The sequence below is a fragment of the Bos indicus x Bos taurus genome, chromosome 14 (genome assembly GCF_003369695.1).
Source record: "Bos indicus x Bos taurus breed Angus x Brahman F1 hybrid chromosome 14, Bos_hybrid_MaternalHap_v2.0, whole genome shotgun sequence".
NCBI classification, from domain to species: Eukaryota; Metazoa; Chordata; class Mammalia; order Artiodactyla; family Bovidae; genus Bos; species Bos indicus x Bos taurus.
In genome coordinates, this window is record NC_040089.1 from 8,440,031 (window position 1) to 8,466,548 (window position 26,518).

General features: G+C 34.2%; 1 protein-coding gene across 11 annotated transcripts in view; it reads right to left on the reverse strand.

Moving 5' to 3' along the window:
* The window catches only part of PHF20L1 (PHD finger protein 20 like 1), a 74,144-nt gene that overhangs the window by 32,836 nt on the left and 14,790 nt on the right, over positions 1-26,518 (reverse strand). For 5 of the 11 annotated variants that reach the window (XM_027560801.1, XM_027560811.1, XM_027560802.1 and 2 more), the window contains 10 exons: positions 23,462-23,633; positions 23,226-23,310; positions 18,889-18,977; positions 18,568-18,645; positions 13,986-14,199; positions 13,274-13,402; positions 7,667-7,749; positions 3,910-4,162; positions 1,631-1,819; positions 1,153-1,350 (listed from right to left, as the gene is read on the reverse strand). In XM_027560801.1, coding sequence (XP_027416602.1) covers positions 1,153-1,350; positions 1,631-1,819; positions 3,910-4,162; positions 7,667-7,749; positions 13,274-13,402; positions 13,986-14,199; positions 18,568-18,645; positions 18,889-18,977; positions 23,226-23,310; positions 23,462-23,633 — 1,490 coding nt within the window. The remainder of the gene's footprint in view (positions 1-1,152; positions 1,351-1,630; positions 1,820-3,909; positions 4,163-7,666; positions 7,750-13,273; positions 13,403-13,985; positions 14,200-18,567; positions 18,646-18,888; positions 18,978-23,225; positions 23,311-23,461; positions 23,634-26,518) is intronic. The other 6 variants (XM_027560808.1, XM_027560806.1, XM_027560807.1 and 3 more) reach the window with 3 other exon arrangements.

Here is a 26,518-nt window from a genome sequence, read left to right on the forward strand (position 1 = left end):
CGGCCACCAGAAAAGAGCAAGCTCTATGCTTCACCCAAAGATTTGATAAAATGACTTCAGAGAAGACGCTATTAAAATCAATTATCCCCAATGCTCTTTGGCTGCAAATCAAAAACAGTTTTATGTTTTTTTCCCATTTCAGAACTGACTCAGTTCAGATCTCCTTCATCCATCTAATTCTAAATTAGTAACTTAGTGGAAAGGTATTAGTATTTGCCTTTATTTTTGAATTGCACATACTCTATGCTTGAGGTTAAAATCCTATAAAATTCCAAATAAAAGGATGTAAACATATAATGGAAATACAAATTAATATTCTGTCACATTAAAACACCAATTTGATAAGACACCTCAGAAAGGTTTCAAATTATTACAACAAGTATCATAAAATAATCAAAAAATGTCTTATAGAGTATGGTTGGTTTTACACATGAAACTCCCAAAATAACATTATAATCAATTATGGTTAAATTTGGGAGATTCTGCTCCAAAATATGGATCTATATTTAAGTTAAAGGTATATCATTAACTTAAGCTAAGTGTTTCTTAAACATTAAGTTCTATTACAAACACTGGAAAAGACCCCAATGCTGGGAGAGATTGAAGGCAGGAGGAGAAGGAGGCGACAGAGGATGAGACGGGTGGATGGTATCACCGACTCAATGGACAGGAATTTCAGCAAACTCCAGGAGATGGTGAAGGACAGGGAAGACTGGACTGCTGCAGTCCATAGGGTCATAAAGAGTTGGACACGACGTAGCGACTTAACAACATTCAGTAACTTATGCCAAGTGTTTCTCTAATTCTATTACACTTCTTAAACCTATAAAGTACTGATCCTGTTAAGTATTTTCTGGCTTCAAAACCAAGAACTTCTGTGATTATATTTAACTCTAGTAATTCCTACTTAGTAGAAACGGGATATAAGAAAAAAGTAGGGAGAAGCAAGTAAAGTGACAAAATAACAATTATGTCCAGGAAAAATGGTAGAAAATGGTCACACAAAATGACTTTAAGCCCCATCTTCCACAGCTGTTACATAAAACATTTATGAAGAGGAACAACGTATTAAAAAATGTAATTTATACATGAAACTGGTTTTACCATATAAATGCAAGCCTAGCTAACTTTGTAAAAATGAATCTCTTTTACCTGAGGCTGCTGGAGCTCCTCTTGCGTCAGTCACTGCTTTGGAAGAAAGATTTGTAAGCATCTGTGTATCTTCCTTTTCTGCTCTGAGGCATTCATTATGATAAGAGGGATCTGGGGCTAGCGGTGTTGTGACTTCCGAACCACGACTTAAGTCAAGAGGGAGACAGGGTCCCAATGACAAATGTGCAACGTCAGGTACTACACAGAATAAAGAACGCAATATGTTAACAGAGGTACACTGTCTCAGTTAATATCAGTGTGGATTAAAATGCTACATAAGTTAAACAGTGCCTGGTAATCAACAAAGAAGGCACTGAACGAACATTTGTAGAATCAAATGAAGTGCTTATCTACAAAGTCCAGAGATCTTAAGAAGGAAAAAAGCAGAAATCTCTTAATATTTTAATAATCTTTATCTCTTAAGCGTTTTCTTTGTCTTCTTTTATGTTTGGATCTATAGGAAATCAATATACATTACCCTCTGGTCCTGAAGACTCTTGCTGATTTTGAGAACTGATGGAGAATACTTTCCCATCAGTGGCTGGAGAGGGAGGAGAAACCTTTTCTACAGAATCATCAGGCATGGGCAAGGTGGCTAAACGCTGCGATCTTCTTCTCCGCTCACTATGCTTGAAAGGTCTAGGGGGGTTCACAGGCTGTGGAGGACCTAGAAAAAGATCTTCAATGTTCACGAAGCAGATACATGCCGGGATCATCTTATCATATTTAAGGAGAAAAAACGGGAAAAATGATTCAAATTCTGCCCTCTGATGTTGTTAAGGTATCCACAAGGAACAGCACATGTTCCAAAAGGAATCAAAGGCAAAAGCTGCCCTCATTCACAAGGGTTAATCAAAACTTTTCAAATCTAAAGCCTACTAGAACCAAAAGAAAATAACATGGAACATTCACTTCAGGTAGTTTCCCATGGAAAAGACTACAGTTTATTCTCTAATTGCAGATCGTTGTTAGTTGCCATTCTTCCTTTGGGAAAATTATCTCTGTATAGCCAAAGATTTCTTAAAAAAAAAAAAATATATATATATATATATTCCTTTTGCTATATTACAAATCTAGAATCTCTAAGGGAAAAAAAAGACAGGGGCATAGGTAACAAAATTCTGACATGCATTGTAGAGTTAGTGCTTTACTTGCTAAAGTAAAACTAATGTAAATAATTTTATCCCACCCTCATTCCCCCAAATGGATTTTTGTAAACATATGTTTGGGCCTGATTCATTAAAAAAAAAAAATAAACTGAACACAAATAACTTTAAGTACTCACTATGGGCAAAAAATGAGAATTTTTTAAAAATATGACAGTTCTTACCCTCATGTGTTTTTTGTTTTGTTTGGAAAAACTAACTCACTGAGTCACTTGAGCATCTTCTAGCTATATATTACACAAAAGCTTAGAAATTCTTTATGATCTTTCATTTTCTTTCTACACAGCACATAAACATTTTGATTATTTAGAACAGGCAGGACTACATAATCCAATATATTTATGTTAATTTAGAAGGAAAAAATAAGCGAGGTCTAAAAAAGTTGATGCTTTGGGTATTTAAAAGTACTTTTACAAAAATCAAAATGAAAAAGACATGGTGATAACTGAAAGAAAAGGATAAAATTCATTGTGTTTATAATACTAAAATATAAAACAATTCAAAATAAAATACATATCAATGTCATCTGACATTTTAGTGACTACTAATGACATTATTTAATGATAAATGCCATAAAGAAGTAAAGCTTAGAATGAAACAACTGAGTTTTTCTGTTCCCATCCTTTCATTTATTAAACAGAACCAAATCAAAACAAAAAAGTACCAAAACCTAATCGAAAAATGAAAAATACAGTTGAGCAAAAAAATACAGCAACTGAATGGAAGAGAAATTTAATATATTTGACTGATAGAAGTCTTCTCAATGCCACCATTTTTAGTTGCTGTAGAAGATATGATATGGAGGAGTTCATAGGGAAAACTGTCATATTCATTTAATAATCAGGTTACTAATTCATTTGCTGTTACAAACAACAAAATTATCTTTTACCCAGTGAATTTAGGTAATTTATTTTTCATTATCTCTAACTTAGAATACTAAAATATGAGAAACATAGGGTCAACACAAGTCTTGTCTTAAATATATCCAAACCCATGTTGAAAGGTTATGTTTAAAAGACTAAATAAATGCTTCAAAGATTAGCGGTATTGAAACAGTAAAATCTTTAAAAATAAGATCAAGGAAGCAGTTTTCTTCTTTCATTAGTAAAATTAATCTGAAGTCTGTGCTCTAAATCTTAGAAGAACTGAATAAAATGTATTGGGGGTGGGGTATAGACAAGTGGGAACAATGACTAAATTGATCCGTAAGAGTAGTCTTAGGAGTTCAGGAAAATATCCACATATCCACCATGGGTCTTTCTGTATCCCATAATTTTTTTTTTTTTGTAATGAATCAGGCCTCTAACTGTGTTGGATCATTAGTTGAGGAGAGTCAAACTACAGTGGAATTATGGTTACTAAATGCTGACGTTTCTTAACCAGTAGTATAGTCACTGTCCCTCTGTACAATACATCAGTCAGAAATGTATATGGATTTTGCCCCTGAGAGAGTTTCAAGCCTTCCCTGTCATATCCACTTAAGTTTGAATTTTTAAAATGCAACTTCATAAAAATACAATATAACTACAACCAAACTGTTTTTAATGTATCTTATAGGATAAGTAACTATTTTTTAAAAATCTGTGCTCACTAGTTTTATTTATCATTGAAGAAGAAAGCTGAGATACAAGCGTCAAATCCTCGACTTGTATTAATTCTGGGGAAAGTGGTGATTTAGGGGGTTTTATACACCCAGAAGAATCTCCAGATTCATGTTTGCATTTCTTGCTGCGAGCCTTCCCTGAAGACAAAGTTGAGGATAACAGTGCAGGTTTCTGAGTGTTGGCAGAACTGCTAATGTCAGCTTCATTTTTTTTCTGACTTTGAGGTTTAGGTGAAATCGCCTGAATAAATAATAAAAAATTGATATTTTTATTTTGGTTTCTTCATTTTTGTTCTTGTTTTCTATTTTTGATTGTTAAGCAAATTTAGTATCCAAAAACATTGTTAAGCAACATATAACATTTCTATTACAAATGAAAAACCAAAAAGAACCCCACAAATTATTAACTAAAAGTTGAATAGGCTGTCTTTAAAGGGATGCTGTCGACCTGTCTAAACTGGGGTTTGTTTTTAATGTATTATTTATAATATTCTCAGAATATAAAATGTTACCTTACTGGACAAATATGTTTGGTGTTAAGTTAAAAGATACCTCTTTGGAAATCATAATTACCAATGACAATAATAATTAGGTAAATAAACAAATTTGTTTTAGAGCATTAAAGGAATACATGTAAGCTTCTGATCTTCAGATTAAAAAAAAATAATACTGTCTTTGAGTTCAATGCAGAGGTTTAAGTAGACAATTTCCCTTTAAAGAAAGATCTCAACAGGAAAACAATGACCAAATTAACGAAACATTATCTTTAACTCATTTTAGTGCTGAAAGCTAGAGTTTCATAAGCATAATGCATCATGAAATCGAAGCCACCAGCAATAGAGAGTTAAAAGACTAAAAAACAATACAAAACAAGCAACAACAGAAAAAAAAAAAAAACAAGGAGTAAAACCAAGTGTAAGTTAAAAACATTGGATTTAAAAACAAAATACGTCGCATTCTTAGATGAGAGTTTTTACCTTCTTCCTGCCAACTGATACTTTTAAAAAAAAATTAGAACTTTGTCAGTTCTTTCATAAAGAATACCTTAATTCATTTGGCAGTAAAATGTCCTACATTTGTAAAATTATACGTGAATGTGTCCAAAGACTACAGAGAACAGCCACGTCAGATGGACTTGCCCTCTACGGTGTTGGAATGCCTATACTGTCTCTCTTTTTGACATATGTATCTGAGAGCAAAGTATGAGATACACTTAAAAAAAAAACAACAAAAAAACCCTATACTAAGATAGGCCTCTATAAAGAATCAAACTGCTAGCTCTATGAACAACATGCTGGTCCCCAAGAAACCTTTTTTACTTCCCTATCTTTTGTGAGGGATGACTAACAGGTCTGCAGGCTGCAGTTTTCTGGAATATGAAAGGTCACTGTCTGGGAACCAAATAGCTTTCTGTTCCCTGAAAATCCAAGGCGTTCATTTTTGGTAGAAAAACAGCGAATATCTGGTATTAAGCAGGGCACCTTTGACTGTGCTACAGATGGCATGTTAGACATACCACATTAAAAGGTGGGTGTCAAGCATCTCATTTACTCAACTGTCATCATTTATATTCTTGAATTTACTCATTACACATGTGTATAAGTGTAGATTCATCACTTGAAAAAAAAAACTCCATATATAGAAAGGATTCCTAAGCTTATTATAAAAAGTGTTGCCAGAAAAGTAATTAGAGCCATTACTTGTAAATAAACAATTTTATTGTTCATCTTCACATATGTGAGACATCACTACAGCATCCATTACTCTCAAGTTACAAAGTTATAAAACAAGATTTTAATACTTAAATTAATATCTTGATAAGGTGCTTAACTTCTAAACAAGGACAAATTAACATTCTTTAAAACTTACTGAATTATGCATCTAATGCAGGTTTTATCCAAAAGTAAAATATAACATAACAATTCCCTAATACAATTAAGTAATCTATAATTAATAATCTGAGAACTGGGGTTCAAGACCACAGAGTTTGAACTTTCTTAAAGTAAATAAATAAATTCCTTAGCACAGTAAGTTTGGGCCTTAGGCCTGTTATAAATCTATGTCGTGAGTGAAATTATTTTACTCATTAGGGCAACATAGGTTAGTGACAATACCTCTTCTTCAAGTCATACCAACTGAGATGTAATTAAGAATTTTATAACTCGGCTTTTTAACTCTGAAGCAGGGCAAACAGTATAAGAATTAAGAGTTTGGTTACAAAACAGTTCACATTGAAATCATCCTGAATGACAAAAAAGGGGGCAACAGTATTATGTTCTTAAAAATCTAAAATAATTTACAAAATTTTCATTATTAATCGCTGGTCTCTTTGTTACAAAACTGGCAAGGACTCTCAAAATCTTCTTAATTATGTGAATAAAAACAGCCGAGTTACTCAATTTTTCTCCTTTTTAAGCTCAGTTTCAAAATGTTGTTTTCTATACTTGTCTCTGAAAAGGGCACTGCCCTCTACACTAACTTCCACACATAATAATTTTCACAATCACATTCATCTCAGTAGGATTGTGCATAATGAAAGATTGACATTGTAATGAATTTTCCAGAAACATTTTATTACCCAAGTCCCTGACTTATTGCATTCTGAGAATACCATAAACAGTGGTGAAAATACAAAATATTGTTATATCTGGGACGTTGAATATAATAATACACAGTAAAAAAAAGTCATTTAAAATTTGGTTGATATACTGACAATAACGGCAAAGACTTAACCGTTTGATGACCACAGAAAATCAGAAGGCATGATTCACTGACATATTAATCAATTTAAAAGATCACTGATTTAATACAACATTAATGGAGGCACCAAACAATGCACTATTATCAAATCAGGCCTAAAATAACCCTGAAAAACTCAATACAATATCAATTAAATTTGGACTGTTTTTTAAAACGCATATGGAGAAGACCAAAAGGTACTCATTTTAAAGTCTTCTTTATTAGGCTACTAATAAAGAAAATTAAAATAATACAAAAAGGATATAGTAAAACTACATTAAGGCTCAGATTTTAAAACAGGAGAACCAAGGAAATCCAGTTATGGCTATTACTGTGTTCTTATAGTCTTACAGTGCCCCAAAAGGTAAGCCCTTAGAGAATGGAAAAGCATGCACAGTCCATTATATACAGGTATTGTGGGAATCTGAAGGTAGCCAAGGCAAAATCTAGCAACTGCAACCTTCATTTTCAAATTCCTCTATTAGGTGGTTTAAAGACAGACCCTTAATAGCTTTTTAAATTATTTTTGTAGTTATTAAAATATACATCCTAGCAAAAATGTATGGCTCATTGATCAATTCATAAAACACATAGTCAGTCTAACAACACCAATTGTTACAATATAAAAGAAACTTCTTACAAAAGAAGCTTTATAAGATGTCAAAAAACCCTGTTTTAACTCACAAATGAAAAGTATTTGTGTAAGGGTCTTTTCGTAAGCTAGTCAAAGGTGATCCAGCTGGAAGCCTGTATGCACCCTGGGAGGCCCGTCTCCTGGCTTTTCACCATTGGGAGACAAAGGCTTTAATGCTAGCCTACTGAAAATAAACACTAAGTATGTAGTTTATCTGCATACCCTGGAGAAGGCAGAGTTAAAAATGTATCACCCATTATTTTCTTATCCCCATATCTGATCAAAAGGGTGATTTCAATTATGTGGATACTATAGCTCCGTGATAACTCCAGCGGGGAACCTTGAAAACAATCAAATGCTACCGTTTCATACCTGCTCCAGCATTGGAGCCGTTTCATTGTAGTCTTCCTTTTTTTCAGCACCATCCACCCCAACAGCTTTGGATGCCAACAAACCTTGAGGAAAATCGTACAGAAATTGCTTATTAGAAAAGATATTGGCTTTCACATGAATTCTCCAAAATTTTAGCCGCTGAATCCCCTATACTTTTTTTATAGGAAGTATACTCTCAGACGGTTGTCAAATAGACAAACATCTTTAATAATGACTCAAAGGGCTAAATCAGAACTTGAGAGTAGCTAACATAACAGTCTTCAAAATAAAAGTTACCTTAAAATATCCTTTAAAAAAAAAAATCACACACATACACATTTATTCTGTACAAATTTAAATTTCTATGGATTAATATCCAAAAATCTAAGACTGCTTAAATCATTAATACCTTAGGCTTTGTCCATACAACTGAAATAAGATATGGAAGTAATATTAAGATTAAGAAATCCTTTCAAACATCTAGAATATAAAATGATTGTTGTTGTTATATTATTAGCTTTTTATATACTCCCAATTTTTTATTTCACTTGGATTCTTTAACCTAAGCTTCACAAGTATGTTTCTATACCCAGTTGTACCCGATCACTTACAAAAGTGGTGAGAACATGGATGGATTCCTTTTATGTTAATGGAAAAAGAGTATAGATCTTGCCTACATTTGGACTTCATATGATAGCCTCATTATACAATTGATGAAATAAACTGGGAGTTCCAGTTTTTTCCCATGTATACCTTTAATTTTCAATTTTAGAAGACAGAATATTTATCCAGAGTATAGTTAACATTAAGAGACACTAAAACCTGGCTTTAATTTAGAAATTAAAGGCATTTACTCAGTCAAGAGTCTTTGGTAAACACCAGATAGGTGCCCTCAATGGAGGCAAATTTATTAACATAACCCTTGTACACGTTTATTTGTTATGGCCACCACACACATAAAAGGTCACCCAAAACCATTTCTGCATCACTTCAAAAGTCAGGCACACAAAACTCTGGCTTCAAAGGAAGTACGTTTAACAATCAACAACTTAACAATAAATTTACTTCAGCAATTATACTACTTGTAGTATTAAAGCTATCTATCCCAGGGACAGGGGAGCCTAGTGGGCTGCCGTCTATGGGGTCACACAGAGTCGGACACGACTGAAGTGACTTAGCAGCAGCAGCAGCATACCATTTTTAACAGGAGGAAATAAGGGCCCCAAAATGCCACATAACTTTGAGTTATCCCTGTGCCAACGCCCCTTGACTCTTTCAGGTAACAATCTCTAAGATGTTAAGTAATGTAGGTAGAAATTCAAATATTAAAATTGCATTCTCAAGGTAATAGTAGAATCAAGTGTTCAATCAGGCAAAAAGCACCTTTCTATTGTTAGATAATGAAGCCGAATATCTATCACTCAGAATTGTAATTCAAAATAGGAAACACTGAATATAAAATAATGATTTTGATACAGCAATGACTGGTATTAAAACTGCTATTGGTGCAGTTTGACATAATCCATATTGTTCAAGTCCCATACAGTTTTAAGTGTATATTCAAATGAAGGGAAAAAGACTCAATGTATAAGTAGTTTCATAAAAATAGCTTATATATCATAAATTCAATTCTATCTGTATTAAAGTAACTTCTGAACACATTTTTAGATGACTAAAAAAGATGTAAGCACAGAATTTATTTAACAAAACTGCATTCACTGGGTATTTCTTCTCTAGCTAATATTTTTTACATTAACTACTACTGAAAGTAAAACAAAAAATAATTAGGAAAATTAGCTTCTTCTTTTGTAGGGAATTGAGTAGAGGCCCTACTTCTATGGGTATTCAAGGAGAACAAATATTTGCTATTCAATCTACTGACTATATTTTTTTTTTTCCCTTCATAAAGGTGGTGGAAATACTTTCAAATCACATAATAGATAAAATAGATCACAAACTAAAATTAAAACTTAAGTACTAGAAGTTTAAAAGAAACAAAATAATTTAGTCTTACTAACTGAATTTACATTTGGATATTACAGACCCAAATAATTAAAAGCAATTCTCACTTAATGGTTTGTGAAAGGAAAATAAAGCTTTGTAATGTTCTTATAAAAGCAATGGGGCATTTAATAAAAACTACTTAAAATTAGGTTAGAAGATGTAATACTTGGTAGCCAATTAATTCAAAAGCTTCAAATATGATCAGTAAAAAGGCTTTCATACTTTACATGCAAACCATCTTATACAAGAGTTATCAAATATACACAAGGGACAAGAAACTTTTAAATGCCCTTGAGGAAGACGCTGACTACTGCTGCCTTAAGAAGCAGTCTAAAGTCTGTCATCATGACCAACTAACATTCTGGGGAGAAATGCAATAACCTTCCAAAATGACACGAATTGGAGGGAAATAAAAAACAGAATTGATTTTTAGTTATTTGCAAATATGTATTAATTATCAATATATTACTAACAAGTCATCATCCAAATAAGATATCTATGCCTGGAGAATCCCAGGGACGGGAAGCCTGGTGGGCTGCCGTCTATGGGTCCCACAGAGTCGGACATGACTGAAGCGACTTAGCTTAGCATAGAGTAAATATCTTAACAGAATGCATTATGCAGTTTCAAGAAATTATTTATCAGGTAGAAGTAGAATACAGATTTTTATGAGTCCCATCTACAAAGTGATACTTTCTCAATATCCTACTTCAGCTCTAAAGTACACAGTTGGTCTCTCACTGCCAATAGGAACCAACAGAACAGAGACAAAGCATCTTAGAATGGTAACGGGGAGGAAAGAAAGAACAGAGCAGTTAAATTCACGCTCTGCTTTTCGGTCAGGGATTCCAAAATACAATATTATTGTTGAGATTAAGAATCAAACATCCTGAATATTATTATCAATAACATTACCGGCCAATTCAAACCTCTGAATTTTAAAATTATATTTTACATTTCTTAAGCTGTACAAATGTATCTAAACTGGCTTAAGGTCTAGAAACTCCTAGAACTATTACACACATGCCACGCACCAACTGCTAATGTTTCTTCTTTTACTCTCTACCAATATGTATTTTAAAATCTACTCAAATTTGCTTGCAGTTCGCTTGCAATTCTGTCCCAAAGTATAAACTCCTGAGCATCTTTGTAACATTGTTTTTTCTAAATCAGCATGCACAAAGTATGTAATTATCAATAAGTTTATGACATAATGAAAACTAAGATTCTGGAAGAATATATATACACATACACACACAAACACACATACTCTCTGCAACAATAATTTCCATGTCTACTTATTTAAAAATTTTGAAGCCATCCTATACCATTCCCTATATAGAAATCAGATTTGGAATCTCTGTAGGGTGTATATATGGTTAAGAAACAGAGAGTGAATAAATACATGAACTAAATTTATCCAGCAGCTGGTTCACTTATTTGCTGTAAGAACTACTTAAAAAATAAATTAAAAAGTGTGGTAGGGAAATAGAGCAGTCTGAGATGCTGCCATGTTACCCGGCTATTTCTCTCATCAGTAGATGGACAAAAAGACACATATAAGTGAGCTTGATAAATTTAAAATACACCATAATTCCATAACAAAACTGCTACTTCCTATTAGTTCTCATCTCTCTTTTATGGTCTACAAACAAAATTTACTGTACAGAGGCAAGCCTGCGTCTCAATCATCAGAAACAATCTTAAAACATCTATTATCTTTTTGCATGATACAGTTGTAACATGAAATCAGAAGTAGACTGAGATGAAAAACTATTAAATTAACACATAACTTGACTAAATAAAGGGAAAAGATCAGAACAGCTTCACACTTGTAAAACTTATGCCTTTCTACTGCTGCCAGAACTATTACCTGTTGATTTAAGATTCCCAAGAGGAAGTGAAAAGTTCCCCCACTACTATCTTTTCAAGGCCATCGGAGATACTGCATCACTGTGAATTAAGCTGCTTTCTTACTTTACTTCTTTAAACAGTGAACTTGAATTTCTTAGTAAATACACATGTTAAGTGTATACTGACTGAAACTAAAAGTATCCAGATTTTAGGGAAAAACACGATGCTGGTAAGCTGACAGCTGAGCCATCAATGTCACTTCCATCTTCCTTGATCTTGGCTCTCCCAATAAGGCGTTTCAATCTGGGTATCAACAGCAGTGAGAAGTACTATCCCACAGGACACAGCTCTGGGTCCCATTATTCTAAGACAAAACTGGGATCTCAAGCTGCCAGCATAATAATCACTAGAATAACATTCATTAGCTTTCTCCAACATTAATAGTTTCTAAGGAAAAGGTGGAATGGGAATGGGTAGATTGATTTGAAATATTTCCTGTCCTGGGGCCAAATATATCCCTTATCAGAGAAAGGCACAAAAGTGATATTAACAAATGGAAAGATTAAATACTCTCACCTGTTGAAACCAATTATAATTACTTAGATGAGTGGGCTTACACTCTTTAGATAATGGTCAAAATGTTTAATTTACATTTATTCTTGGATCTGATGATGAAACCAACTTTTTCAAATTATTTAAAAGAATGTCAACGAAGATTTACATAGCTTCATTAGGCCAAAGGGACTAAAATCATTATCCTTAAAATTAAGAGCATGTGACTGATTATTAATTAAAATATTTTAGCAGCCCCTTCATAATATATGTGCTTCCCTGGTGCCTCTGGCAGTAAAGAATCTGCCTACAATGTGGGGGACCCCAGTTTGACCCCCTGGATTGGGAAGATCTCCTAGAGAAGGGAACGGCTACCCACTCCAGTATTCTTGCCTGGAGGATTTCATGGACAGACGAGCCTGGCGAGCTACAGTCCATGGGGTCACAAAGAATCAGATATGACTGAGCCACTAACACTTTATAATAGAACACGCAAAAAATTAAATATATTAACAATCTCTTTTAAAGATTAGAATCATTAGGCCTTGGAAGTGTGGGACTTAAATATGACTGGTCCCTTCTTCTGTGAACACTAACCAGGCTGGAATTTCCTGTGTTTTTCATCATTCTAGTATTCTACTTCCTAAACTACAACACGGCAGAGAGAAATAAGCCCAAATTCTAGAGACCAACCTGAAGGTCAGGATAGAAATTTTAAAAAGTTACAGAAGTATTTTTATATTGGGAATTAACAGATTCAGGAGCTGAATTCAAGTCAGTACTTTTCTTTCCGATGATCCCTAATGAGACCAGTCAAGAATAAGAATGTTTGTATAATATTTAGAACCTTGGACAGTATGTCTCCACAAGTTGACAAAAGCAGATGATTCAATTTTTATAGAACTAATCCTGCCACCAAAGTGATTTTAAAACTATGGAATTTTACAATATATGACCCCGTGCATCCTCACAACATCCCTGTGAGGTAGGCAGAAGACAGGTGATACTGTTTCCATTTCACGAGAGAAAAAACCCATGGTGTCCAAAGGTGATGACCTTAAAGAAACAAAGCAACTGTTTTTCTTATTAATCAGTTAGCTACATTAAACCAAAAGATATATTTTCCTTTATTAAAAACAAACTACTATAAAATCAAACCCTCCATTCCCCCCCACAAAAAGAATCATTGTAGTTTACCAGTAATCTTGTTAAGCCGAGCTCTCTTTGCCTGAAATGAGTTGCCTTGATTATTTTTCCTCTTGTTTGTTAATGTGCTCTCTGGCTGTGGAAAGACCATCTTTGGAACGTTCTCTACATGAAGTCCTACTTTTAATAGAATACATATATGAGAGTTTATCTAGAATCCAAAGTTAAAACACATGAATTATTTTAAGTAGCAAAACACTAAGATAAGCTTTGCACTTAAGTGTTTTTAATCTAGTGCTTAGACACAGAACTTTAAAAGACACAAATTTCTCCAGACAAATGTATTAGGGGAAAAAAAAAAAACAAAAAACAACTAACTACTAAAGGCAGTTGTGCTTCGGGAATGACTTACTGCTTTTTCTGTATTATATATTGAAATACATGCAAAAGCATTTTAAAAGTTAAAGAAAACAAAACAAAAAATCCCACACAAAAAGAATCTCAATACCCACTACCAAGAAGTTAAATTTCAAAATCACAACTCATTTCTATTTCAGAATACTGAGGGTATCCATTGTCAAGTACCCGTATTAGACCATTAACCTTCAGAGCTGATAGAAAAGTTAACCGTCATTATGATGCTAGGGAAAAAAGCCCAATAATTCAACTGTATGTTCAAACTACAGGTAGCCAAAAGATCTGAAAATTCACTATGTGAGTTTACCACTGCCATGGGGAGTGAACATAAAAACATATTTTGTACCAAAAGTTTCACTAGATGTAGGCAGATCTTCCTTCTTCTCAACTTCTGGTGTGGTTATAGAAGTTGAAGTTTCTTCCTTTTTTGAAGGTACTTTAAACCATTTTCTTTCATCTTTCTCTTTATCTTTATTGCTGTTAGCGCTGGTTCGAGGTTTGTTCCCTGTTTTATTCTTGGCTGCAGCTGCAGCAGCTGCTTTGACTAAAGCTATCCAATCCTCCAAAGGAAAAACACAAAACATGTGAAGCATTAAAAACTTAATTAAAATTACACTAATGAATAAAAAACATGTATCATATTTTCAAAGCTACTTTCACAGGCACACAAATATGAAAATCAGATTAACTACATTTACAAGGTAGATCATCAATGTGTTAGATTATCAAATTTAATAATCTAATCAGTTATATGACCTCACATAAAATGGGAAAATACTTAATTTTATATTGATATTCAATAACAAATATCTTTTGATGGAATAAAATTTAAAATATAAGAAAACCTATGATAAATGTGGAAATATCTCATGACATTCTACCTTAGTACTTTAGGGTTTAAATGTCTGTTTCTTTTCTGTGATGCAACATATTACAAAAATAATATGAAAAAAATGCTTATGTTTCAATTCTGCAAATATTAAAAGAAATGTACGGTCAGTCAGCATTATCTTTGGGTTCTGCATCCAGGGATTCAACCAACTGCAAAACAAAAATACTTAGGGGAAAAAAATTTCCAAAGTTTCAAAGTGTAGAACTTGAATTTGCCATGCTCTGGCCACTATGTACATAGCTTTTACATTGTGGTAGGCGCTATAAGTAACCCAGAGATGATTTGGGAGGATGTGAGCAGGTTATATGCAATATGATGCCATTTTATACAAGAGACTTGAGCATCTACAGATTTTGGTATCCATGAGGGTCCTGGCAACAATTCCCTGCAGATAATGAGAAACGACTGTGTTCCCACAGAGCAAATGACTACTCTTCATTAGGAAGAATGTATCACTCAAAGTAAGGTCAATTTCACAAAGGTCAAAGTATGATTTTATTATTTTTCAAAGTTTTTAAAGTTTGCATAACATTTAATCACAAGAGCTTGCCATATTACCAGTAAAGGAAAAAAAAAGCTACTTGACCAAGGTAAAGTATACACTGTCAGACTCTAGTTTAATTTCCCTCCCTTTACAACTTTCTGAATCTGTATTAGCTGTCATTCTTCTGAGATGCAAATATTTATGTTCCTGTGTTGAGGTTTTTTTTAGCTTGTGACTAAATAATTTCTACTCTTTTACTTTGAACTAAAAACACGTATTCTTAGTCCAAGCAACTAAAAACAATTTCACAACATCAACTATATGTTAATTCATGGGTTGTATTAACAAACACAGGCCATTAAGCAAATCAAGTTGATGGCTGTTCAGTACTGAGAATATATGATAAAGACAACAAGCCATTAAAGGGAAACAAACAAAATAAAAGCCTCTCTCTCCCCCATGACTGAAATGAACTGAAAACACCATGCGATTGCACCTAACACATTCCCACTGACCAATTTCCTATTGAATACCCTATTGATGTGCCAGGAAACATGCTAAGTTGATAGAAGATGCTAGCTGAAAACCTCAGGAACCCACTGGCCTGGAGTGACCACATTTTTGCTCCTGCCTGGAAGACACCCAATATGTAACTTCCCCATATTTTAAACAATGTCCCCAAATGTATTAGAAAGCAAATTATGACAAGGTTGTGAAACAAAATTTTATATCTCTAGTTTGTAAAAACAAACTAACAAAGAAAACCAGATACACCAGTATTATCCAGCCCAAGTTTTACTCAGAACCACCTCTTTAGTCCTTCCCATAAGGAATTGACAGGCAGATAAAATTAACTATAAGACAATGTAACAGGACAGATAGTAGAGAATAAACAAAACACAGGCTTCTGGGGAAATGATAGATGATTTGAACCCTGAAAGAGGAATCTGCTGGGGAAAAAGTCAAAGAAAGAGAAATGGACTCTCCAAGCAAAAGGAAAACCATTAAACAAAGGCAAAGTGTATACAAATAGAAAAGAGAGGTTTAAGGTCAAGGAGCAATCTGGGTGACTTAAGTATTATGGCTAAGTTGAGCCTTGAGACTAACATTTAAGTAGAAGGAAAAAAACACCACCAACGCAAATGACTTATAGAGCTCCATCAACAAAGCAGAAAGAAAAAACAAGATTATATACAACAGACAAGCAAAGCAAAGTGCTAAATTCAGTCTTACTAAGAACAGGGCATTTAATTCTAGGTTTTGCACTGTGGGGAAATCTTTAAGTTGTTAAGAGAAATGCCAAAAGATGCTAAGGGCAAAAATTCCATGCCCAAATGTTTTCTCTCTCCAATAAAAAGAAAAATAGAAGAGATTAATGTTGTACTCTTCAAAAGTGAAATCAGATAAAACAGTTCTTGATCATAGGACATGTTAATCATGGGGATCACTGTAGTTGTGTGAGTAAAGAATTCTTCAATTATTTCATGCTTCCATTTTTTAACTGGAAAGATTCAATATCAAAAATAACTGGTGTGCTCCTTCCATGAATGAGAACTAAAGATGAGAACACAGAGCACTGTACTAGAATGAACACTGCCTGAAATCAGGTATGAGTTCAGAGCTGCTCTGCACACTATGGTTGAGTGAAATTTCAGGTGAGTTGCTGAATTCTCTCAGTTCTGAATTCCTCAACGGCGAAATAGAAATACCAGCTATACCTATGTCAAATGATTTGCTATGAGAATCCAATACAGCAATGTATTAAAAAAAAGTTCTAACAATAGTAAAGGACCTTATGAACATGCCAAGTCGCTCAGTCGTGTTCAACTCTTTGCGACCCCATGGACTGTAGCCCACCAGGCTCCTGAGTCCATGGGATTCTCCAGGCAAGAATACTACAGTGGTTGCCTTTCCTTCTCCAGGGGATCTTCCTGACCCAGGTATCAAACCCCCATCTCTTAAGTCTCCTGCATTGCAGGGGGGTTCTTTACTACTAGCGCCACCTGGCCAGTCTCTTAACACTAGTGAGTTACGGTGTAAATTTTATATCAGCACACCCTCAAAAAGAAAAAGAATAGGTGAGAAAAAACTACACAAAGTTTAGAGAAAAACATCCCCATAGTGCATTTATTTGATTCCTTATCCTTTGCTGGTTAAGCAAAAAAAATTTTACTGTATATCTTTACAAAGAAATTCTCAAAGGACTCAAAACTTAGAAGATAGTATGCAAAGTTGGATTCTCTTATTACTGTTCAAACAACACCTGATTTATTATATGACCTAGGTGAAAACAAATCAAAAACTTGTGAGGAAAAAGATACTCAAAATATAAGGATATTTTATAAAAAACAATCCCATACATGTCTTTAATGTGCTTGTAATTAAAAACTATGAAAAAACAAAATTAAAAGAAATATACTAATATTTTCTTTTAGGAGTCTGTATTTTGATACTGATTTTAATGTTACCACACATCATGGTGTGACTAGAATACTCATTAAAAATAAACATCCACTATGTCCAAAAAATTAGTTTTTATAACTTATTTTACCACAAACCAAACTGGTTCAGTGTCACTTCGGAAAGAATAGAGTTTTAAAGTTAGTGCCATCACATAAATATTTGAATGAACAAAATAACAGTTTTAAAGCAAAAAAAATAAAGAAAAATTGAGAATTTTAAACAGTATATATTAAACTAAGTTGCCAATGTCTCAATCAATCTTTCTGTGTAGTAACCAAGGAATCACATCACTGAATGCTTGAGAACATTTTATTTATATATACAAGTAGAAAAACACAAAGCAATTTCCTGATCAAAAGTGTTTCCATTTTAAATTGCATTTCCATATTAATTGAAGAAAAAAACTCTGATACTTGATGTCAAAACCACATTTTTGAAAACCAGGTAATTTAAAACATTCCAACTTCTCAAAAAACAAAAATAATGTTTCAACTGTGGTAGTCTACATCCCAAATACAGCAGTAGGTAGTCTGTTAAATGCATACACTTGACTGGAAATGACCACGTGATTTCAACACAGTTTAAGATGACATTTTTCACCACATGGTATGCAACAAATATGTAGCATATTTCCATATTAGACATTTTTACAGATCACTTTCAATTTCTTAAAATTAATTGTAGGTCCAGGTGCTGAAAATCCCAAATAACAGCAGAACATAAAAGAAAACATTTTAAATTTCTACTGGCACCTTTTCTTTCCAGTATTTCAGGAAACATATTCAATCAATAGAATTATGGTTTTAACTTCATCCCAGATTCTCTTTCAAATGCTTACCGTTCATTCTTGCTTTGAGCAGTGACAGCATGTAATACACTGCTTACATCATATAACTCAGAAAGCCCTACCTGAAACAGCCTACAGAGTGTCAGGTAAGCGCCTTTTGAAAGAAAATTAATGACTATGATTTACAGAAGAAAAGAAGAAGATAAGAAACTCAATATAAAATTTTATATTAAAAATTAACTTTCTAAATGATAACTATATACCAGGAAAAATGAAACAGAATTAACAAAAAAGGCACTCACCTCACTTCCCATAGACTGGTTACACGATCCAGCTGGGTCGCTAGGACAACACCAGCTTAGTGGATGCTGGGCTTTCACCTGGAACAGAAACTAGTGACCTGTAACTTGGGCAGGTCTAAAACCAAAGAAGCAAAAATCAAGTGTATAACTGATTTTACATTCTAAGCTTCTCTTTCTTGCTGCTATTTGGGGCTATCAGCACATAATCCTACAATTAGTTCACTTTAAAATATATATATATGTGAAAGTATATATATATTTTATCAGTCACCATTCAAGAAGACATCCCTTTGGGAATCTAGGAATGCTGAACACTCTTACCTGCCCCTTAGCATCCTCGGGCATAGCTTTAATGTGCATTCGTTTTAAACAACGAATTACTCCATCATAAAATTGAACTGTGAACGTTCCTGAAATAGGAGCAAGTCAGGATCATTAGACAATATAATTCAGTCTTACAGCAACACCTGATATCAAACAAGTAATGCCCTGACACAAATAAACACCCTGTGACTGCAGTAACTGCAAACACACATCAAGTGTACAGAGTTTACAGTCTGTTTCACTGTAAAAATAACTCTGATTTCCCTTAAGGAGTGCACAAATTCCATCTTGATAAGTTAGCTGCATATAACTCTGATTTTTACTGGAGGATTTTAAAATGTATAACAAATATATGTTTAAATAACATATCAGTTATGTTATAATATACCTGAAGAAAATAAATTATTATTTACAAAAGTGAATAATATTTCTAAGAATCAGCATTTGCTGTCTTTGAAAGTTTCTTTCTAAATAACAGAAAAATCTGGGAGAAAAATTTCAGGAAAGGATTATTCCTTTTCTCAGGGAAGGATTATTTCTTTGCAATATTAGTTAACTGGCAAACAAGAATTACAGATTCCTGGGCTTTTAAGCTACACACCATTTTACGTATCATTGGCATGACAATCTTCCTGTGCCAATGACCTCCAGTGAAACAGACCTCCAGTGAAACGGAACGCTGACCTCCAGTGAAACGGAACGCTGCATCCAATGGCGGTTTACCAGCAGCACAGCCATTCCCCGAAACCCTGATTCCCGTGTCTTTCCCACTAAACCATCCTGCTGTTGGGATTCATGATTCTATTTACATGACTATTTCAAAGGACACTCACTTTTCGTTACAGACTCCATGCTTTCATGCTTGTCAGTACCATCAGAAAACATATAAATTACACAGATTTTATATTTATGGAAATCCCAGTGTTCTTCTATCATTTCCTGTACCAAACCAATGTGGGCTGAGTGACACTTGATGTAAACAGATATTTGATCTTTACAAAAGAGGTATAAACAATTGGCATCAAAGCCAATAAATCAATGTACAAAGATTTTCTTTTCTTTGTAATATGAATAATACCATTGATTTCATATCTTTCTATTATTACCATTACATACAAATCATGGACATAAAGAACTAAACCCAAATTACGAAAGAAACGGAGCAGCTGAAGAGCAAAAATGTGAAGAATTCAGGAAGACTGTGAGACTGAAAAACCACTTGTGCCCCTTACACTACCACCGTTTGTGCCCCTCCCTTCTCCTTCCTCACGTGGCACTGCAGATGAGGGCAAACTCTGCGCCACACTGACCATGCACTCACCCACCGCCTCTGAGGACAGTCTCCCCGCTGTGACGCCTTTTCCTTTCTCAACTCCAACCCACTCTTCAAGGATCAGCTCTTCAAATCCCACCCATCATATGAAAACCTCCCTGATCACTCCAGTCTAAAGTGATTTGCCCCTTCTCTTCAACTCCTCCAAGACATATTATGTATACCTAAATGTCCACATTTGTTAGTTTTGTTTAGCTTTTGCAGTGAACAAAGTGCTCTGAGGGCTTCCTTTTTTAAGGGGGGAGGGGAAGGATGGTGGCAGGAGACCAAGGGAGACTCATTCAGCCTGTGGGCCACACAGGAAAATCACTAAATTAATACCTCCCATAGAAAATGTTTAAAAACAAGTTATATCTGCCAATATTTCACTAAGGGCTTCCTCAAACTGCTCTTGAAATGGCAGAGGTTGCAATGAGTAACATCATTCTTCCACTGATGTAAGCTTAAATTTCTGTATTACATGCGTATGGACAAATGGGATAGGATAAAAAAGGAGGGTGGCTTGTTTCTGAGTATGTCGTACGTGTGCATATGCATGTGCTTTGTAAAAGAAGCTTCACACTTATAAGAAAGGTCTCAAAGCTCTGCACATTTAAAGAAATTTCTCATAATGAAAACAGAGAGCACTGTTTAATTCTGTTCTGTTTGGGTTGTTGTCATTCAGTCGCCAAGGTCAAGTCTGACTCTTTGCAACCCCATGGACTGCAGCACGCCAGGCTTCGCAGTCCTTCATGATCTCCCAGTGCTTACTCAAGTTCATGTCCACTGAGGAGGTGATGCAATCCAACCATCTCAGCCTCTGTCTCCCCCTTCTCTTTTTGCCCTCAATCCTTCCCAGCAACAGGATCTTATCCAGTGAGTCAGTTCTTCGCATCAGGTGGCCAAAGAACCGCAGCTTTAGCTTCAGCATCCATCCTTCTAATGAACATTTAGGGCTGATTTCCTTTAGGACTGACTGGTTTGATCTCCTTGCAGTCCAAGGGACTCTTAAGAGTCTTCTCCAACACCACAATTTGAAAGCATCTATTATTCAGTGCTCAGCTTTCTTTAGAGTTGAACTCTTACATCCATACATGACTACTGGAAAACTATAGCTTTGACTAGATGGACCTTTTGTCATCAAAATGATGTCTCCACTTTTTAATACACTGTCTAGGTCTGTCATAGCTTTTCTTCCAAGAAGCAAGGAATTAGTCATGGTTTTTTTTTCTGTTTGGGGAAGATCCTATTATCTAACGAAATGGATTCATTACTTCTTCTCCTTCCAAAAATTGTTACTGACTCCCTAACTCTGTGCTAGGCTCTGAACTAGACGCCTGAGGAGCCAATATAGGACATGGGAATGTGAGCTCTGAAATACAGCTTTCCAGAAGTTTAAGTAAACAGTGATTTAAAGGCCCCACTAGGAAAGAAGTAACCTGAAAACTTAACAACTGAGATGTCCCTCAGGTGACTAGTAATAAGCTCACAGCCATATCTGTTATTTCAATTAACTAAAACAATAAATTAGACTAAGGCTTTTGTAAAGTTACATCATCAATTCTAGCCAGACAACTGTAACTTACTTTTTCACACTTAACATTTTTTACTGTATTTCTTTTTAAATGTTTTCTTTTTTTCTTCTTCTATCTTCTCTTACCTCGTAATTTTTCTCAAGTTTTTTGTTAAATTTTCAGCTTAAATCCTTAGCTAAATTCTTTAGCAAGACTACAAGACACTTCATGTACCAATTTTGTTTCTTTCCTCCACCTCTTCTGTTATTCTACAAACCTGAAAGGAATCCTTCACTCCAGTTACATCAAAGACTTGCAGTTCCTTAAAAACGGCATGTCTCTCTTCTATTCTTTTGCATATGCCATTTCTTCTGCCAGAAAACCTCTTCAACCCTCCTTTTCTAGCTAATTTGTTTGGCTTTCAAGATATAACGTAAAGTAAGTATTCCCTTACTTAAGTTAGATGCTCATCTTACAAAAAACGTATCAATGTGGGTTTTTTGTTTTTGGTCCTGCTGCATGGCTTATGGGATCTTAAAATTCCCCACCAGGGACTGGACTCAGGCTCTCAGCAGTGAAAGTGCCAGGTCCTCGCCACTGGACTGCCAGGGAATTCTCTCAATGTGTTTCTTTAGTAAAAAGAATAAATGAGTGGTAGAGTTTGAGAAATCACTGTAATAGGAGAACAACGTACTACTGATTTGGAAAATATACTTATAAGTATTTCACAATTATTATTTAAATGAGATTTGAAGTCAGAAATGTGAAATATTTAAGTATACTTCCAATAATAATTTAAATATTAATTATAATCCATTTCCAAATTAGTCGGTCTACAAGTTTCAAAATTAATTATCTGTGCAACAGATTCTCTTGTTTTATGCCACACTAGCACACCTAATTTCTGTGTTATTTTCTGTGTATCTGGTAAATTCAGTAACTTTTCCTCTGTATTAATGTTAGATATCACAAAAGGCTGATAGGAAAATTAATTATCTACAAAAATTAATTAAAAGGGGGCAGGGAAAAAGATGCAAGAAAGGAAATCCTCATATTGATAAAGTTCCATACTCTTTCCTCAGAAAATATTGTACTGTGTTTTACTTCCAACCTGAACTGATTTGAATTTTCCTGTATCTTTAGCACTCAGGTAAAGATGTTCAAAAAATTATTTAGCCAGCAAACTGGAAACAGAGAAGCAGAAATAAAATGTGTATAATATAAGCCTGTCAACTGAAAGCTGAAAAAGCTGAAAAATTTTAACCAACTACTAACCCAAATACTCTACTTAGGCAGCATATTACATACCATCTTATTCTATATAATACATAACGAATTAAATACATAACAAATTAAATTTTTATCCTAAAAAGTATTAGAAGACTAAGTATAAATCAAAGAGAAGTAACAGCTACATGTAACAACTACATGCATTAATTAAAATTAGAAATATAGTTAAATTTTACTATAAATCCCATTTTAATTCTCAGATCATTTCAAATACGTACCTTCTTTGTTAATCGCCTCAATCTTGGCAGGGTAATAGCGACAGTCTGTCCAACGAGCCAGAACCTCTTCTCCAGCTTTAAAATCCTATTTTAAACAACTTTTAAGATCAATACCATGTATAATAAACAAGCATTTCCTTAATTAAAAAAAAAAACAAGCTTTTGTAAAATTTAACAGAATTCCTTTAAAAAATACATCATTACATATCTAACAAACAGAAAGCCTTGCTACTTACAAAGAAATCTTCCTCATCTTTTAGCCCTTCTTTTCTTAATGCAGGTCTCTCAAGGGGGCGCAACCTATTGCTATCCCAGTAAATCCACTCATCATAACGATGACTCCAGCGCTCAAAATGGACCAACATCTTGCCCTCCTCATAGTCAATTTTTTCAATTCGTGATGGATACCTCAAAAATAAAAAAAGCCATATCAGGAGAAAATTCTTACATTTGTTTACATAAAGTATGAACTGAATACTGCTTACTATTATACCCATAAACAATATGGACCCATATTTTTAAACTACTGACCAACAAAGTTTGCTTTAGTCTTTGTCTTTTCTTTTTAATGATTGCTCTCAAGACCTACTGAAATATTAACAGTTCAATCCCAGTGGACATATAAATTATATTATTTATAATATAAATTATGCTATCTTGGGAAATAATTTGATAACATGCGTCAAAAGCTTTAAACATATTCTTACTTTTGACTCAAAAATTCCAATTTTGGAACTATACACACAAAACTTGTATAAACAAAAAAATAAAAACCATATGGTTAAAAAAAACCTGAAAACTGTCCATAACTATATAAACTATGGTATATCTACTGAATGGAGTATCATACAGATTTTAAATGTAATGCTTACAAAGAATTTATAATGTAAGAAAATGTAAAAAAGCAGTACTGTGATCACTAGAATTATAAATATATATTTCTATTATAAATATATAAGATGTTAAATAGTAATACATTGGTCGAGCAAAAATGACATACATTTGTCTACTTTCTCTTTTCTATTTTTCACACTATCCAATATTTTATAATAAGTATTAATGATGGTATGGAAATCTTAGTTAAAACTTCAATTTAAGAATATAGAAACAGTATCACATTGTTCTGTCTTCACATGTGCTGATTCTCCCAGGATTAATTCCAAAATAAAAATTAGTTAACCTGAAACTTTAAACAAAAAAAAGCTTCATAATTCTTAATGTATACAATATGTAATCTTCAACAGCAGCACACAGTAGATTATTTAGCCCTGTGGTTTATCTTATACTTTTACTAGTTATATCAGTTTTTTATTTCCCCTGTAGAATATAAATTTATATTAACATAAATTTAAATATAAAGCAAAACAGCCCTCACATTAACTTTTAAATTAAAAACTGAGTACTACCTGCTTCACACATTCACGCTATTCAAGGCTTTTTATACATTTCAAGGGCCCCGAATCGTTCTCTGCTATAGCCTCTTTCCTCCCTTCAGTCTAATGACACTGAACTATTTGGAATTTCCTTAAACATACCATGCCTTGTCAAACACCTATGCTTTTGTCTGTTCTGTTCCTTCTGCCTAGACCTAAGCTGCCCTTCTATTCCTCTGTACACTCATCATTCAAGACCTGATTTAACATGGAATGATCTGTGTGAAGACCCCCAACTGTCCACTCCCTGGTACTCTCAGTGCACCCATCTCGTCACAATCATCTGCGCAGGATCCTAAACTGTGGGCTGTGGAGCATTTACAGCCCTTGAGACATTAAACATATGACACAAAAAAAGGGGTCCTATGGTCAAATAAGGTAGGAAAATACTAAATTAAATAAACCACTTTCTTTATTGAAGACTTCTTGGTTCTGTCAACAAGACAGGAATAAGGCAGTCACTACGACCAAAGCATGTAACCCCTTTCATCACAAAGTATTTACTAACACTTGGCAAGACAGGAGACATCTCAGAAACAGGATGTTAGCAATTACAAGGGCCTGTGAGTTTCGGGGACTGAGTCACAGTCACCTTTGTACCCCCAGCACTTTCACAGTGAGAGACACACACTGGCTACTGTGGGAATGCTCAGGGTGAACAAGTGATGTTAAAGAAAGAAAATCTGTGCATTTCTTCAGAGCTGAGATAGCAGTTTCACTCTTTAGAGGGCATAGGTGTGAGTAAGGAAACATTCTGTTAAAGAGAAGCACAAACACAGGAAAACCTAGGGGATCAACACACACTCCCTGAGGTGGGCATGCCGATTCCCCATTTAGAATCAAAAATGCTTGTCTTCTGTAGTTTTGCTGATTTGTTTCTGCTGCTCTGGTTTTCAAATCAAAACAAACAATGCCAATAGCATTAAGGGAAGCCTAGAGATAAGGTTCTTCTTTATTTTTCAACATTCACTAGCCATTTAACTACTATAAAAGGTGTTCTATCAATTATAAAAACTAAGTTTCTAATTTATGTGTTTATATATTTTTGATTTTGAACAAGAAAATAAGAGGTTTATTCTATAGGTTCCTTCAAATTCTAAATGTATACAATCAAATGTATACAAATAAATGGCAGGTTAAAAGGAAACATAACTAACCCTTATCTTCAAGGAGCTTCACTTAGAGTCAGATGAGGAGACAGAGAAGCTGCATGTTATTTCTGAGAGTCATAAATCCGTCAGGCCCTATGTTCTTCCTCTATTGAGCATCAGCTGATTTTTATATACCTTATCTCATCAGAGCCTGGTAACCATCCAAGGTACAGATAACACAGTCACCATTTAACAGATGAAGACTGTCCAAGGACACACATGTAAGAGTAGTCAAAGTAAGAGCTAACTGGTACAAAGAGCCTACAGGAGAAATGCGGTAAGGCCTATATCAAAGTAATTATACCACACATGGTAAACTGTTAAGTTAATAAAACATTTTTTTTCTCCTTTGCATCAAGCTTTTAGTTCTGAACAACCATGAATTTTTCAGAGTTAAATCGCTCACTAACACATTTCCTCACAAGTTAGTTTTCCCTGAAGATAATGAGCAGTAGTACAATACTAATTTCAACTTTGATTTCTCTTTGTCTTTATTTTTTTTTAATTTGAATATAATTTGCTTTTTTCATTGAAGTATAGTTGACTTTACAAAAATCCTACATAAGATGCAACAGTTAATATTTCAGAGAAAACTGGCGTCCTGGTGACCATTCTTGGGAGAAGTTACCTACGTTGGTCTTGGTGGGGGACTTTAGGGATTCAGACTTAATCAACATGGTACAAAGGTAAAGTGTATACAAAGCATTAC